This window comes from Anopheles funestus, chromosome 3RL (assembly GCF_943734845.2).
Source record: "Anopheles funestus chromosome 3RL, idAnoFuneDA-416_04, whole genome shotgun sequence".
Classification (NCBI taxonomy): Eukaryota; Metazoa; Arthropoda; class Insecta; order Diptera; family Culicidae; genus Anopheles; species Anopheles funestus.
The window spans coordinates 25013522-25031669 of NC_064599.1; the positions used below are offsets into that span (position 1 = coordinate 25013522).

General features: G+C 40.0%; 1 protein-coding gene across 11 annotated transcripts in view; it reads left to right on the forward strand.

Moving 5' to 3' along the window:
• Positions 1-18148, forward strand: part of LOC125768792 (tyrosine-protein kinase Src42A) — a 92940-nt gene that overhangs the window by 63542 nt on the left and 11250 nt on the right. For all 11 annotated transcript variants that reach the window (XM_049436905.1, XM_049436906.1, XM_049436903.1 and 8 more), the window contains 2 exons: positions 17460-17581; positions 17670-17833. In XM_049436905.1, the coding sequence (XP_049292862.1) occupies positions 17460-17581; positions 17670-17833 (286 nt within the window). The remainder of the gene's footprint in view (positions 1-17459; positions 17582-17669; positions 17834-18148) is intronic.

The following is an 18148-nucleotide window of genomic DNA, read 5'->3' on the forward strand; positions in this document are numbered from 1 at the left end:
AAAGTCAGCTGATTTGACTGACACATGGAACGGGAGAGATCGTTTTTAGACACGGCAGAAAAACAACCTCGTGAAACTGTTTCGATGCTATTTGCTAAAGGTGAAGGGACAGAGAATCTATCGTGTGGAGTTTTTTTGTGTTTTATTATTTTCTTGTTTCGGACAAACTGTTTTGCACTGTTATGAACCACACGCTGCTGCCAAAACTTAAGGTCGTTGAGGCGAATTCGTTTTCGCAAGCACTCGAGCAAACGATTCCAAAAGTTTGTTCTTTGTCCGCCAAGCAACAACAAAAAAAAGCTTCATACCCGAATCACGAAGGTCACCAGTTCGGAACGGTTTCTCTCCGGCCGGGCATGGTGACGCTAGCAAACAATCGGTTTCACTTTCCGACCGCTACGAAATATGCAGCTGACGGTTTTCCGTAGCCCTATTACAGGAACAAAAGTACCATTTGTCAGCTCGTGCGAGATGTGCAGTGAAGTTAACTAAAAATTCACCGTTTCACGCTCGCGATCGCGTGTTTACTTAAGCAAAAGTGGCTGGTAAACAGAATAGAAAGAACATCACCTAATCATCTCCATCATCATCATCATCACCATCGTCACCTTCGCTCATCGTGCACATCGCGTTGTACTGCTAATTGAGCGCCAGGTTTGTGATTCATAGGAGCGATTTTTTTTTCTTCTATTCCTTCGCTCTGCCACCTAATTTATGCCTCGCAAAGTTCCAGCGCACGGGTATTGTCGTGAGCGCTTTCCGATGGAGAAACTTAACTGCCATTCGAGGTTGAAACAAACGATTGTGCACGATTGCGTGCGACGGATTGCTGCACTTTTATGAATGAAATGTTTGAAAAGACACCCAGTGTTGTTACCAGCTGTCTAGGTGCAATGCTTGGGAAAGACTCCATCGGGCTACTGCGGAAATTTCATTCATTCTATTCGATTGGGAAGTTACCAATGAGGAAGCACACGTTGCCATTTACATTCAGTTGTGCTAATTGGTTTCAGCTGAATTAGTTAGACTAGTTGCCTTATTCTCCTGCTTGCTGCTGTTTGTAGTTTAAGGGGAAATATACAATTCCGTTGCCAGGTTAGGAAGTTTAAACTTTTAGAAATGTGTGGCCAATTTTTTAATTCTCAATTTACTTTCATACAACAAATTTATAGCTGAAAGAGAAGACTCCAATTTGCCCAATGGTAAAACCAATGTTTTATTTAACACGATGTCTTCAAAATCGATACCAGAATTTCTTGAAGACCAGAGAACTGATTGATTTAAATTCGGAATCAGAAGATCCTCACACCATTAACTTGTACTAATCGAGATTTTTTTTGCTTTAAATTGGTTTCTGTTTGTTTTGTGAGCATTATAGTGTCTACATGTCAATCGAAATCACTTTTTTACAATAACAATATAATAACAAATGCTGGAGTTTTAAGTTGTATTTGACGAATCGCCAATTGAAGCTTTTGTTGTGCCCTTGAGCCTTTATCCCCCTATAAATTAATGATTTGGGACGATCGTAGCTTGCCTTTAAACGAGAGGGCAGGGTATCAAATTCCATCCAGACCGCCGCCCCGTACACAGGACTTAACGATCCAGCTACGGTGATATAAAAGTCAAGGAAAGCCAGAAAAGGCAAGCAATTGCATTGGCGCTAAAGAAAAAACAAGAATTGATATTAAATTCATTTTTTCTGGAAATATCTTCGATTATCCGTGCTCATGGAAAGCTAACATTAACCGAATAAGTAGCTAACACGGATAACAGACATATCTGCCTGTATTGATAAATATTAGTGTATAAATGTATGATGGATGCTTTTTTTTGTATTTCTAAAAAATCTGCAATGTCTGTTCAAATGTGAACATATTGTATAATTCACTTGTTAAATCTTCATTTTTTACCAAAAATGGGTTTAAAAGTTGTCAAAACACCTTTAAAACTATCATTTCCAAGCTGCACGGATAATACATTTGGTTAAATGACACCCGGATGATCGGAATCGCACTGTATTTAGAATAAAATTTAACACAGAAACTAGAATTCCTAACAAAAAACAAAATTATAAGATGATGTCACAAATATTGCTTTAACTACCATCCAAGCAGCATTAAGTAGTGGCAGTTAATGCGGTACATAAATGTCGCTGCGGTTTTCCGGTTCAAGTGCATCGTGATGCAGCAGCAGCAGCAACAGTATCGATACTGTTGACAGGTTGATAAATTTATCCACCTCGCAATATATATTACGCAACTGAGATAGCCCTCCTGGAGCCACACCCGTGCGTTGTCTTCCCGGTTCGGCCTAGATGGTCAAGTGTGCCTGAGGCGCATCGTTTTTTTACCATCGGTTAACCAGCTCAGCTGCTAGTCCCGTGTTGCATACCCGTGTTGTGTTGCTAAGCTTTTAAGTAGTGCGAATCACGATCGTTTGCACACCGTGCGTTTGGTCGCGCGATAGCCACATGTATAGAAATTCAATTGGCTTCAGCCAAATTCCCATATCATCGCACATGCAAAAAAACCCGAAAGACGTTCCGTCTTGGATTGGATGGAGCGTACAGGTTTTTGGTGCGTCGGCTTGTGCATGCAGACAAAATGGTCGGCAATTTCGCTGATACACTGATCAAAAGTAGGCAACTGTTACTGTTGAATTACTGGCGCCAAAGATATTGTGCACTTGCACTGCGGATTACTTCAGAGGACTGAAAGACACAGATCTGCGTTTAAGAGCTTTTTTGAATAAATTTATCCACCGTAACATAAAACCGCTCTGTGTCCGAGTGAAGCGTGTGCCCAAAATCAACCACGAATGGTTTCCATCGTTCATCACAGCATTGGAATGAGATGGATGGAAAATTGAACCATCACAGATCGTTCAGATAGTGCTTGGGGGAGTTTTGTATTGTTTAGACCGTGTGCCGAAAATGAACGAAGCGCTGTACTCGTGTGCAGTATAATGGTTAATTTTTAGCGTTTCTGCAGCTATTTTTGTGTTACGCAATGTAAAACAATTTTTGCCAATTGCTGCAGCTCACATTGATTCGACCTGTAGCAAATGGGTTTATAATGATCACCCGCAGCTTGAGTGTGTCCATGCGTGAAAGGGGATTCGCAACGATGCGGCTGGTAGATAATAAAGGGTGCCAAACGTAGTGTCACGATAGTCAATGAAAATGTCATTTGCTGGTAGACAAAAAATGGCACAAGAAAAAACATTTTTTGAAAGGAAAACACAACCAACGTGAGAGAGAGAGAGAGAGAGAGAGAGAGAGAGAGAGAGAGTAATTGCCATACTCTAGGTTGTACTGCGCAAACCGATGTAAATCACTTTCTCTATTGGTGTGAACTTTATCTAGGACAAAACTCACGAGAGAAAGATGACACATTAGCCCTTTGGCATTGTTCACATGCAGCTGACAAAAAAGGCATGCAAATAATTCAATCAACAAACTCTGCAAATCACCTAGATGATGATAGCAAAACAGCTCAACCTTCCCCAACCGAACGGAAACAATCTGATTGCCCTATCCGAACCGGACCTTCTGCGCTTCTAACAAACCCCGTTCATCGATGACAAACGCGCCAGCATGTAATCATCATCCGCAATACGCGCGCGCCGGCAATTCCGCGAAACTCCAGCCTGGCGTATTTCCCCAACACGAGAAATTAGTTCATCGTCTCTGTGCCGCCAACGGTTTGCTGAGGGGTGAAGCAAAAATTCAAACTCCTCTTTCGCTCGTATCTCTTTGGCGCCATCTCCGCTGACGGCCCTGACGATCATCGGTCAACGTTCAGCAAAACTATCCAATTGGCCATGGTGCGCACAGATTCCATCATGCAACGCGGCGAGGGGGAGAGAAACCAAATTGAGAATCTGCTCTCGAGGTTGCTGTGTGTGTCTGTTGTGTGAATTCCATATCATTTGCGAGCAAAATTACGAGCCGTCGATAGTGGCCTTCGGGAAACGCCCCAATGTCCGGGCTCTAGGTACGTTTTTATTCGTTCATTTGCTATTGCTTCATACCGATGGGTCAACTATCTGGTGTGGCGCCAGGCGCTTTCACACACATCCCGCCTTCTGCTGCTGAGCGCTGTAGCAAAAAGGAATTCTTCGGGAGAAATTATTAGCGTCCCCCGTAATGGTGAGACGCAGAGGAACGCGCGATGTTGACGAACGTCCCCGTGGTTGGTGTTTTTTTCCCAACAGCATCCAACGTCCTTCTCAAAGACGTTCGCTATTGATTCGTTTTATTGATGAATAATACATTTAGAAGATAGTTGTAAAAACAACATTCTCGTAAAGCACAATTATTGCTTTGCCGTTACCAAATCTCTCACGTATTGGAACGAAAGACTTAAAGCGACGAACTTTTTTTATAAACATTATTCTTATATTGGAACGAAAGACTTTAAGCGACGAACCTCACAATTTAAAAAAACGTGTTCTTATATTGGAACGAAATACTTCAAGCGACGCATTTTGAACACAAAAAAATTTGTTCTTACAACTGTTTTTTTTCTTCTCACTTTAGGAAAGATCGCAAACTCATCATGCAAAAAAAAATCATTCGAAAACAGGAACCATGGTCAGCACATTAGGAAGGATTTATTTCGTTGCGCATTAACCTCATTCCCGCTGCCTCGTGATTGGAATGTTCCGTTTGCTCGTCCGTTGCCATATCAGGGCAGAAGAGCATGATAACATGATACACACAACCCAGGTTTGCCGATGGCCTATTTTCCGCCATCCACACGATCGCGAGGAGCTATCGCTGTTTATGTGTGTGTGTATTTCTTCTTTCTCCTGGCGATCCATGCGCTTTCGGTGCATGTGCGCTTCAGGTTAAGGTCCACAAGATGTTTCTTCCCTGGTTTGCTTTGAGGCTCGTTACTCGTGACCGATTAGTTTGATTTCGCCCGCAAGCCATTGGCTACGATTGTGCAATTCTACCATACCATACGGTGAGTTAAAGAAGAGAGAAAAAAACGATAATTCAACACAGTGGCACGAGGCAAAGCAAAAAAAAAGCCTAATAAACGTGTCGCCTACTAGTCGCGGTGTTGAAGCATAAATGCAATACTGCTAACGGTGCTTTTACACTGCCACACAACAGTTTGCGATCAGCCCTCGCGATCGTGATAAGCGCCTGTGCTGAAGAGTTTGCTTTCGTTTGCTGTAAGGTGATGGTCCGTAATTGTCTCGCAATTAGAGTTGGTTGGCGATAAATGTATCATCGAACCACACATGAATGAAACTGTTTCTTGGTTGTGTTTTTTTGCGGCGAGACATTTCTCATGAACCCCCGTACTTGTCCAAAAACCAATCAGCGTGACAGATTCAAATTACATTACTTAACACAGTAACAACAAACAATCATCCCTTCCTCCCAATGACGGTTGCTTCCCTCATCATGTCGAACAAGCGAATTGCAATTTGCTATTTTTAGCGTCCACACCCGGCCACAAGCGACATGTTTTCTGCCTCCTTAAAGTCTTCTCAATTCAGCAACACATAACTATAAAACCGGCCATCGAATCACCGTTTTGTAGGCATCTCCGTTTCATCTCCCGCAATCATTATAACTTTCTTCCTGCCCCGAGGGCTTACACCGTGGCGGTACATTTTCTTTTGCACACACACAGAGGACTGGCGCGACCGCGTGCCGCTTGCTGTTCGCCGATCTTTATCGCGGACAGTTCATTTCCTTTGTGACATTTGTTCGCGTGTGTTGCTGATTTTAATTTCGCAATTCGCACCTGTAATAAAGTATATGTCTGGATGCTTTTGTAGGATAGTTGAAATGGTTTAGCTGTGTTTGTGGAACTTTGAGGGAGGGTTATTTCTTCTCCTCTCGATGTCAGTACAATGTATTCTCGCTACGAGCTCGACACTTAAAAGTTGCTCCCCCGGCTTACCAAAAAGCCCAAACCGGTGGACCGGAAGCGGTCAGAAGTTTGCTGCAACAGCGATACAACATGCTGTAGTGATCGCGATACATTGCAGGAAAAGTATGTATCGTGCTCCATTCGGCCGGAGACACGGACGAAGAAAAGTGAACGTAACCTAGTTTTGTTCGAAACATGTGGAGAGTGTGCGAGTGTTAAAACGGCGATCAAAAAAGGGGTGTGTTTGGAGAGGAGAGCGAGTTGTTCGTTTTTCTTTCGTTTCTAACTCTTGCCTTCCATCCCGCACGAGCTTCCCTGTTGCTGTGGTAAAACACGCGCTGAAAAACACATATCAACCCACCCAACCAAAAACCCGACGTGTGAAGATCGAACGTTCGGTTTCGATCGTTTGACAGCTGGACATGAGAATTCTTTCCGATTCGGATGAATACACGCGCTGGGACAGGCGTCTTGTGCGTGTGAGAAGAATTTCATTAATTCCGTGCCGTGAAGTTAGCATAATAACCATTGGTAAACATGTGTCTCGGCATCTTTTTTTTTTTGGCACCACAAAACAGTGACAACATCACCGTTTACCTTTCTCATAATGGGATTCCGCAAAGATTAGGAATTTTGGGAACGGTTTGGTTTGCCAGCTGAAATTGTTTAGCTAAATAATGTGTATTTACTTATGTTAATATGTTTGAGAAGCCGCATTTATGTTTATTTTATAATTTAATTTATTAACTTCAAATAATAATGATTTACCCTTCACTAACAGTAGAATATTGATTATCCGGGACCTGATTATCCGGTGGGCGAATTATTCGTGACTTTGATAGTGACAGTTACACAACTGTGTTTAATATTTTAAGGAATTTGTCAGTTTATTCTTATCAAACTTATGTGAAATAAAGTTCTGTTATTAATGGTTCAAGTTATTAAACTCGGGTAAAAATGTTTAATAACAATAGTGAAGAACAACTTCAAGTAAGAAAAAAGTTAACATGATGTAATTGACAGTTCAGGATCCATTATGAGTTTAGGAGTCCGGGTTGAAAGATGTAAGTTGTAAAGTTGTCTTTAGATGATACATTTTGGGGTTTTTTTGTAACTTGCGCTACCATTTTAACAGTTGCGACGCAATGAGAGTAGATGGATGTAACGATCGATCAAAATATAGTGAAGTGTCTCTATGGTCCGGACCTATGAAAATGTTGCAACAATTCTTTAATAGCAAACTGCGGTGATCTATGAAAAATACAAATAGAACATAGTACATGAAACTTTTTTAAACGAAATTAGCAGATTTCGCAGCGGAAATTCGGCTGAAAAAGAAATGTTCCGATAATGGACCTTTTGCTGATATTCTTATAATCCGTAATTTGAATGATTTTTCTTCGTTCCTCAATTTATGTTTCGATGTCAAAAGTAAACATAAATTTATTCCACAATTGATTATATCTTGCGCTTACTTTCTTCCTTCTGTTTATTTGATTCTTCAATAAATCTGACCATACGTTCCCTTCCTTGTCCTTCCTATTCAACCATTCTTCGCTCGATCATCGTCATCCGCTAGCCGTCTAAAGACGAAACAACATTGAACGTTTTGCATCATTATGTGCCTTCCTTGAGGTACCGTTTTTGTTCGCTGCTGTACACCATAAGGGAATTTATTTCTATCTGATCGAATCGAATAAATGTATTTTCTTTTTTTTTTCTCTCCTTCTGTATATCTTTGTGGGACTTTATATTGCGCACTTCAGAGAAGTACTGCTTCAGGATTAATGTTAGTATTGTCGATTGTCCGCTGGGTGCTATAAAGTGTGCAAAAGAAATAAGCACACCACTTAAGCACATTAGATACCCGATCGGTGGACTAAAGCGAACCCAGAAGCAGCACACATGCAAGGTTTGCATTTGTTTATCTCAATAGATCCATAAACTAGATGTTCCTTCGGGATGTGTTTTGCCATTTTCTTTTTATTCCCCCCCTTCCGATATGATTTTCGCGCATTGTGCTTTTGTGGCTATCCGTGGCGATAAAATGTTTTAAAACATTGAAATCTTAATCGACGGTTCTCCACCCACTAGTAGCGAAGGAATGCGCAGATAAGGTAGAGGACATGTTCGAGACACACCACCAATATCGTCGACCCTGTCGATTGGCGCCAGAGGTGGCGCTACTTGTGGGATGTCTTTTTTGAGGTCATACGGTAGCCTTTCGATCGACAGCTCTGTTTTGTGGCACCTCGCTTCAGGTCAGAAAACCTGATACCGCAAAAAAGTGGCGAGGCCGATTGTTACGGTTCTATGTGTGTCTGTACGATCTTCGGTTTCAGCATCGCAAAAAAAGCTCATCCCGCCCGCCATAACATTGTCAACCTTGACTTCATCACGATGTGACGATGGCGACGTGTGGCTGCAAAAGGGGCAAGTTCAATCGTACCGTGTCGTAGCGCTAGAAGCAAAAGCGAAGAGAGTGAAAAAAAAACATTCAATACGCAAAAAAATTCACACGAATCAAATCAAATGGCGTCGGTTTCACTCCCTTTTTACCCCCGTTCGATCGCGATCTTCGTTTGGTCGTCAGATTGTTTGAAAGCAATGTTACACTTATTCCGTTAGCATCTGGTGCATCTCCGATTACCTTTACACGTTGGGCATATTTTTCGCCAATTATCACGCACATGCAGCAACTGTGTGTTGTGCGATTGGCGGTGATTATATCGAGCCCTACAAATGGGGGGAAACGAGTAACCACTGGAAGGAAGCGAGGGGGGAATCGTTTGTTTGCGATTTATTTTTCCCATCGCCCATCGATGATTACGATTGAACGACGCATTTTGAAAACGCGGCCCCACCGTTACAGGATGATGTGTTTTGTGTACTGTGAGCGACGTTGAAGAACTCTCAATCCAATTATGACTCGCCTGGTAGCAACAAAACGTGGTTGAAAATGTGACTTTTGTGTGCAATTATTGTACGATCGTTTTTTGGTCCCATCCTCCACCCGGGGAAGGAGGGCTATCTTCTTCTTTTGCCGATCTTAGATTTGTTCAAACCCCCTTCCTATTTTATTGCATTGCACCAAACTAAACCAAACGTCGCTCGTGTCGCGGGCTGCTTATTAACCGTGTGTATCGTGTTTTCCTCACATCCCTGTTTTTTTTTTGCATTCTATAACCGTACCTGAGACGTACCTAATAGTAGGTTAGTGTTGATTTGATTGATTTAACTTCATCACACTGAGTTTTGCACGCGAATGCTACACCAATCATGCTGTGCGTCATATTGTGCAGGGTTGGTCGATTTCGTTTGAACTGTTTTGTCACAATTTTCTGCTAAAATGCACAAATCATTTTTGGTTAGTGTAGTTTTACACGCACTGAATTTTTATTTTTACTAGAATAAAATTAATTTCAACAGGCTTGTGAAGAAATCGGATTTTTATGGTTTTGTCGGTACAACTCAGAGATTTGATAGCACAAGAAATTTAAACAAATTAGTAAAAATCTGCTTTAGAATGTCTTCTGCTTCAATTAATCTTGTTTTTATGTGGTGTTTTCTTAAGTTTTATCTTCAAAAAATATTTTAAGTTGTATACATTACAAGCATTACAAGTTGTTCGATAGCAATACAAAATGGGGTTCTACAACTGTCAATTTTAAACAAAATACAATATACGTCGGACTTCAATACACACTCTGTACACTCTGTATTAGTATGTATTGCTATAATAGTGTATCTCGAGGACTATCTTCATACAAAAAAATAAATGAATTGGCCTTCATTTGATGTGATTATTTAAAAAGCGATCAAAAACCCGGCTTTCGGGTAGAAGATCGATTTATACTTTATGTAGAGATGAGCTGTTTTTTTTGGATAATATTTTTTTATTTGTGATTTTTTTTGCTCGGTTAGAACGGCCTGATCGTATCAAGTTTTATCTGTGATTTGTTAACCCTATTTCGCAAAATATATTTCATAAATTAAATCATAATTTATCATTTTAGCGGGGAAACGTGTGAAACCAGTTCAAACTAAATCGGGGGAAACCCTGCAAACTATCAAGCTTTAGTGGCAATGTTGTTTTGTCAGTATTTTTTTCTACATTCTAACCTTTTCTACTAATGAGCATCACAATCTGTGAGTCAACTGGGTAATGAAATTATAAAGCGAAAATAATATCACTCAATCAATGGGCTTTTTTTCTCTAAATGGGGATCGTTCTTGTAACGCCTGTTAATCAACAATTTTATAAATATCGCAACAATTTTCATCGATTTGTTTTACACCATAAATATGACGGTTGCATTGCTCATTTACACTCGTTTTAAAGGCGGCTTTTTTTGTGCATCTCACAAAATGACATTGCAAACAAAATGCAATCCATTCCATTAAGCAGCACTGTGTAACGTCGATTAACGACATATACCTTTGGTAATTTAAGCACACGTTACGTTCACTTAAAGTTACCCACAAATGGCACGTTTTATTTCGATTTACCCTCAACCAAACACGAGGCGGGATTGTAAGCGTGTGGTAGTGATGCAATTATGTGCAGCATTCGTCCTCCTGCTTGTATAAAGGAACATTTATTTCCTCTTCATATCATTTTTTGTTTTAAAAGTTTCCCTCGTTTTTTTCACCTTCCATCTTTATGGATCACCGTCTCGATCATCATCATCATCATAATCGCACAATAAACCATTCCAGTGGAAGGTCAGTGCACGTTGTCGCCGTTGTCACGGTGACACATCGACCAGCAATCACACACTACGGCGGGTACGACGCGTTTTATGGCCTCTTGCGGAAAGGGAAACAAGCTCATCACTGTACCATTACTCATATCGTCCACGTGGCGCGTCAACTGATATGCAAAAAAAAAACACAGAACGACATAACGAAAAGAGTAAAAAAAAGGGAAAAAGAAACTGCATATAAGCTGTGTAGCTTCAACTCCACTATTGCCACGGCTGCAACGATGGAAAACGAGGTCAACGCACAATGCTCTCCGGTACGCTTCTAGGTCGTCAGTCGAGTTCTGTGTTCTGTCACTCCCTGTCAAAATAATTCATATTTCTATTGGAAAACATCACCCAGTGGGTGGGTGAAAACATTCAATGTTTCACGCGTCGTTGGATAACCCTTTTTTGTGTGAAGAAACTATCTTTGCATTTTTCCCCTCATTTCGAAACATAAAAATAGACAAATAGCAATCCATCTTTTCAATTGAAGTGGCTCTTTTCGCTACAAACAAACATCAGTCGGTTGTGTGTTTATGGCATTGTGTTTAACCCTCATCTGATGGTTTTGCAGCCAACCAAAAACTGTGCCAAACTGTGTGCCCCTGTGTGCAAATGCACTGCAAATAAACCCAAAACCATCAAGCCCCACAATCTGTTGCTTTCGTTATCTATGTGTTTGGCATTGGCAAACCTAACGAGGGAATTGTACGTGCGTGACTTCGGTTTTTTTTTGGCACATTCACCTGCCGTACTTATGGGGTACTGGCTACAAACATTTCCCAACGAGCCATGGGTGAATTATGATGGCCCCCGGTGCACATCGGGCTGAAGTTTGCGTCTTTTTTTTTGGCTTCATTCTCCAGCGGCGACCACCGACAGAGCGTTCTGGTTTGGATTATGCTGTTGAGGGACTGTTTTCTTAGTTGCATTCTTCGATGGGCTATCATCTTCTCTGGACCGAACACAATTTCTTTTGTGTGCAACAGGATGGCGAAACTTATAATGCAGTCGTCCTTTCATTCGAACCGGACATAATTAAAGCGATTATCTTGTAGCTCGTACGCGATAAAATTATTTCACTAGCATTTCATTTTATAACAGCTTATCTACGTGTGTGAAATGAGCTTACGTTTGATTTGTTTTTTAAAGACAAAATGCAAAGAATTAATTAGTTTGAAAAAAATATTTCATTCGTTGTCTATTTTTTTGTTTGTAGTACATTAATCTTAAAGAAAGCATAAAACATTCTTTCGCTTTTGCTACCGGTTGATTAGGCTCTTTGAGATGTACAGCGATAATCGCGTTTGTGAAAAGTGTGCGATAAACTCTATATCACGGTGCAAATACATGGATACTAAGTCCAAGTCGCATTTGTGATGTAACTGTCAAATTATATACTCTTCTAGTTTTGTACAAGGCAATTCAATCTGCAACAATATGACAGATTTGACAGTTAAATTAGAAATGTCATTTTATCGCAACGATTTTGTGACATATTTTAATATTTTACTGGCCGCGAGTTGCGTTTGTAAAATTAATTAAAAAAACGCTGCAATTTATGACAGCGATAATCGCTTGAATGTGCGATGACAGTGCATCTGTCATTCTGTATTTATGTATTATTTGCTGTATAGCGACTAAAAATAATGTTTTTTCTTGTTATAACAATTTTTTTCTATATCTAAAATACATTTCAGGGAAGGAAAGAAGCATTAAACTCTTCTTCCTGGTTAAATTGGTACCAAATCGCTTATTTTCTAAGGGCCAAATTAAAAACGTAAACAAATAGTGTACATGAAGAACTTTGACAGCTCAATCAATTGCGTCGAAATCGCAAAATTATGTTACAATATTGAGCAACTTTTGTGTCGCAATGAAGAAGCACGACAAAACCAAATCATACCAAACGAATGTTTTATCGACTTTAAAGTTTCAAACAAAGCGTTATCCGCAAGCGGCCATTAAATCGTTGGAAATTCCGGAAAGAACTACGCCACACCTCGACCCACGATAATTCAATTAAACTGAATGATCTTTACAAAATTCCACTAATCGGCTACAAGATTACTACTGTTCCGTGTACATCATCTCATCGTCCCGGCCAATAGACGTTCGCTTTCAACATCTGGGCTGTCCACTGATGGTTTCTTTTGCAAAGCACGTTTTCCGTGTTTCGTTTTTTCTCTTCGTATAATTAGCTGCTTTAAAGGTGTTTCTTCTTCCTCATCCTGGTTTGCCGGGATTTGAAGTTTTCGGTCGCTACTGTACGTGTTTGCTTCTATCGGGACCAATCCTACCGATGGTACCGGATCGTTAAACAGTTGCGTCAAGACGGATGCAAAACATTTCGCACCCGAATGGTTTGTCGAATGATGCCCTAAAGCAAACAAACGACGAATGGGAAGAAATCCGCACCAGAATAGATCGATGAGTCTTCAGAATCCGGTAAAGTGATTGGTGCAACAACAGAAAAAAGGATTGTAAATTACGCTTGCTAAACAACAAAGCTGTTTATGATCTCATAATATTAATAATTTCTTGTCGATGATGTAATGTGAGTGGTATCTACAAACAAACGAACCAAATGGGTACAATATGAGAATTTTTTTTAAATGGCTTTTTATTGCCAGTCGACATACTTTCTATGGATGTTGTAATAGCAATAAAAGACTAAACAACAGATCATCTAAATGAGTTATGTGTGTTGGGAAAAATACTTTCCCACATTTCTAACATTTTCCAGAACACAACAATTTGTGACACTTATTTTAACACACCATACCTCGCATACATGTGCGGGTTTGTTGCTTCCAGTTGTTTTTCCATTTGCCCTTCTTCTTCTTCTTGGCTTAACGACCATACAGGTCACGCCGGCCATTTCTGGCTTACTAGACTTATTTTACCACGTAGCCGGATAGTCAGTCCTTGCTACGGGGGAACGGTCCGGATGGGATATGAACCCGGTCCGGCCGTGTGGACTGGCGCCGTTTATCACATGCACCACCGGACCGCCCCGCCCTTTGCCCTTAAAACCCTTAATAAAAAAGAAACAACTAAAACAACATCACACAAGCGCTCATCTATCTGCGATCAGTGTCTGGCATGAAATGTTCTGGAAAAACAGTGGAAAGTTTTCACACTTTTATCGCGGGTGACAATCGTTTACCACCCCTTGAACGTATGATGAATGGTGGTAGAAAAATTTCCACCTCTATGTAAGTGCTGGCTGTGTTATTTTTAGACTGACTGTTGTAATTGATAAAAGGCAAAATTTCACCCCGCGAGACAGACTCTTGAACCGTTTATAAGTGGAAAATTGCTAACTCGTGTGTCTGATGAGTTGTTGGACTGATTCTTATCAAATTTATTCACGTGCTATTGAATTACGAAATTGGCAACATTAGCTTTGATTTTCCCATATTTTTCCTGTCTGGGCTGTGGTTCCTACAAGATCGTCTTTAACACTAGAATTACCGGACCAGTCATTTAGATTGGAACCCTTCATTTTCATTACATTATTTTTTGGGGTTAAATAATCCTTTAAAAGTTGAAACATAAGTTTTACATATACATTCTACAGTACGATCTCCAATAAACAATAAAATAACTCTTGTAAAATTGTTTAAAAATTAATCAATAACAAAAAACACTTGAAACGCTTGGTAGTTCTAGTGTTAAATTAATTAATTATTAATATTTTCCATGCATTACTGCCTCAATTTTATTTTTTTTAATGAAAAATATTTTAATTCAATTTTTTTATTTGTTTCAAAATTAAAAACATAATTTCGGTTTGTTGGGAGCCTCTTGCTACCAGCAACATCACAAGCGCTACGCTAGGCATATAATTACCGGGTGATTGTTGTGAACAATCCGACAAGGAATAATAGTCTCATGAATGATGGTTGTTGTCTGTTGTTTTTTGCTCATCTCTACCATCTATCAGTCTATTGTAGCAAATCATAAAAATAGAAACAACATCGACAGAACAAAACAAACTTAAAATTAAAATTAACAGCAGACAACCGATGGTGCTTCATGCGACTCATTCGATACCACGCTAACTGTTTGCCTCGCAATTGTGCAGTTCATCGGGTTTGCGAATTTATGCTCCATCACTTACGAACCGCCAGTCACGATTAATTCTTTATTTATTGAGCTCAACAAAACAAACTGCCATCTCGCAGACTGTCGCTCTCTCGATGAGGAACCTTAGGGACGCAATTTGTCGATGTAAGTAATAGTTGTTCTGTCCAGCAGGAAAAAAAAAAGATATTAATTGCACTCCACGACGCTATAAACTTTTAATCAGACGTGACGAATTAATGCGCTTATTTGGAATAATTTATCTGCGCTTTTTGCAAAATAATAATAAAAAAGTGTTTTAATTAACGATTCAAATGCGATCAACTGCAACAGTGTACTACATATGTATTCTATTTCATTATTTATTCACGATTCAATAAAAAATGGCTCTTCCTGTTTTAGTGTTCTCATCGACAACAGTGCGTTTTGTGTTTCACTACTTTATACAATCGACAGGAACTGCTACTAACATGATGTGCGCTGCACGCCACCGGATGATAATACATTACGAGCTTTAGTGTGGTTGCAACTATTTTCTCATCTTGTCTTTCTTTCTCCCGATCCCTTGTATCGCTATTTTTAACCTGTTTATGTCGATAATTGATCGGAGAGGTGGAGAGAAAAAAAACACAATTCGTGTAAATTGGCGTGCGTGAGAAACACACATGAATATGATCCGATTCGTATCGATCGTATCATGGGGTGGTTGCCTAGCACAAAACTCCCTACGTCGATGTAATGCGCCATTGCCTATGCGAAACATAGTCCAACCCATCCGATACTCTGTTCCCGGGTGTACTGTTGGACATAAATTTTCACCTCACGCGAGAGATGGCAAAAGATGCGGTTCAGAATAATGTCACCTCAATTGGCGCACGTCGTAACGCACGCTTATCGCCCCACCACCCCCGTGATGCGACTTGTTTCCAATTAAATGTGAATGTAAGCATAGGGGAGAAAAACGATAACTTTTTGTTTGAAATTGAAAATAAAAACCCATACCAATTGCCATAATAAAAGCGACACCACCATCTCTCGATTGTAAATGTTGCTTCTCCTCTGTTTAAAAATGCAACCGTTTTCCCTTCCGATTTGTTACAAGCCGCTTTTGCAACGATAAAAGGTGCATCATTCAATGTTTCGGATGCAGTAGCAAGTCAACTAAATTGCTTGAAATGCATTGACCAAGGGTGGTTGTACCGGCTTATGTCACACACCCGAGTGGCTGGCGGCTGGGAGACCAATTTTGTTGCGAAATGAGCAAAAATGCATCTGCCCTGATGCCAATTAAGGGACACACGGTTTCCCGCGCCTTATCGCAACGAATTATGCATCAACCGTATTTGTGTGATTAGCTATTAACCGTGTTCGCCGTAGGGATGCAGATTTTCCGCTGGTTGGCCTGTTTTTTTTTTGCTTCGTTTTCTTCATATCACCCAAGGGCTCCAGAGTACATCAACCAGTATTAGACATTAGGTGTCAAACAAACCCAATCTCCTGCTAGTTGGAGGAAGGGTTTTGTGAAGCACCAGAGAGGAAGGAGCTTTACGGGAAATGTATATGTTCACTTTGCCGGTATCGAGAGAGAGAGATGGTTAACAGCGTAATTATAGACTTTCTTCATAACAAGCGTTCCTTTGGGAGAAGTGTACCGGACGGGGAAGGAGAGAGAAAAGTCCATCGTCACCGTATAAGGACGCCCGGCCATTGCCGGTCCAGATTGGCCATGTCCGTCTGCATGATAGTCACCTGTCCGAAATGGACAATTTTCCACGGCAGCCACGGTAGCGGCAATACCGGTGGCAGGTCTGGATCTTTCGCATGGCAGGCAATAATTAACTTTCCCAGCACTTCGGGGAGTTCAAGCGTGCTTGATGAGGCGGTTTTTCTTTAGCAAAATGACGTCCCTTTGCTTCAGCTGAAATCAAATTTCTAACACCCATCGTAATGTTACACCCTGTTTCTGTTATGGTTGCATTTATAATGGAAGATCTTCAACAAATCCTTACTTTTTTACCTTTATCTTTGATAAAAAAATTTAAAAATACATTTTACATATTATTGACAGATCAACATTTTTTTCCATGGAGCGTGTAAGGACTTTTACGAAAAATAGAATTTTTTAATCATTTCATTTAAAAATACTAGTAGTTCATAAGGACATAGTTTTTTTTTTAAACCATTATTCAAATATATTTTTAGTTGTAATGTTGTATTAAATTCCTTATTATTTCTGCCATTACATCACCACAACCTCGAAGCGAAATGTCGTGTATTTTGATTTTTGGTGTAATGCGCAATCATGCGCAAAAAAAAATCTATAAGAATGTAATAGGAATGAAACATTTACTTATGTAACGCACTGTATTACAAAATGTCAATAAAATAGTAATCGTGACAGTTTCAAAGGCGATTTGACATTCTTACGTCAAATGGAAAGCCCAAGAAATCGACATTTCGCGAAAGAGATTGTCCAAGGATCACGGGGTTTTTTTAAAAGCAATATGGAAAAATTTATGACACAGCTGTATAATAGCTTAATTTGATAAGAAATTTTGATTACTATCTCACTATAAAAATGTTAAAAAATTAATAATTGTATAAATACATTTTTATGATTATTAAAATCCTAACCGAGCCACATTGCAATGCAGTGTAACAATTAAAACATCTCTCAATAGTAGCATCCTTTTAATATTAACTTTTTTTGTATCTCCCTCCCCAGATGGTACTTCCGCAAGATCAAAAGAATAGAGGCGGAGAAGAAGCTGCTGCTGCCGGAAAATGAACACGGTGCATTTTTGATCCGCGACTCGGAAAGCCGTCACAACGATTATTCCCTATCCGGTAGGTTTTTTTTTTCTTTGCAACGAAACTGATGGTTTGACGATTATTAATTATAAACTGCTTTTTTATTTTTTTCGACGCTGTACAGTACGCGATGGCGATACGGTTAAGCACTACCGCATTAGGCAGTTGGACGAGGGCGGTTTCTTTATCGCTCGAAGGACGACATTCCGCACGCTGCAGGAGCTAGTGGAGCACTACTCGAAGGATTCGGATGGTTTATGCGTGAACCTCTGCAAACCGTGTGTACAGGTAGGTCGCGAACGAGCGCTTATTTCTAGCACTTTTCCATCTAAAATCTCTATGGAAATGAAAACGCTTCAAGATTGTTATGTTCAGTAAGCCTCTATCGAAGGAGTTTTTGTTATTTTTCCATCACTGTTTTTTTTCTTCTTTCTCATCGTTTGCTTACGTTTTTGCTGTCGGAGGAAAAGCCATTGGTTTTGCCATAGCCTTTTCTCGCATTATGGTCCAGAGTTTGTGTGATTTGTTTTGCAAACTTTTTAAGTTGAGCTTTTCATATTTTGTTTACATACTTTGTGAATTTTTGAGTATTTCCAAACTGCT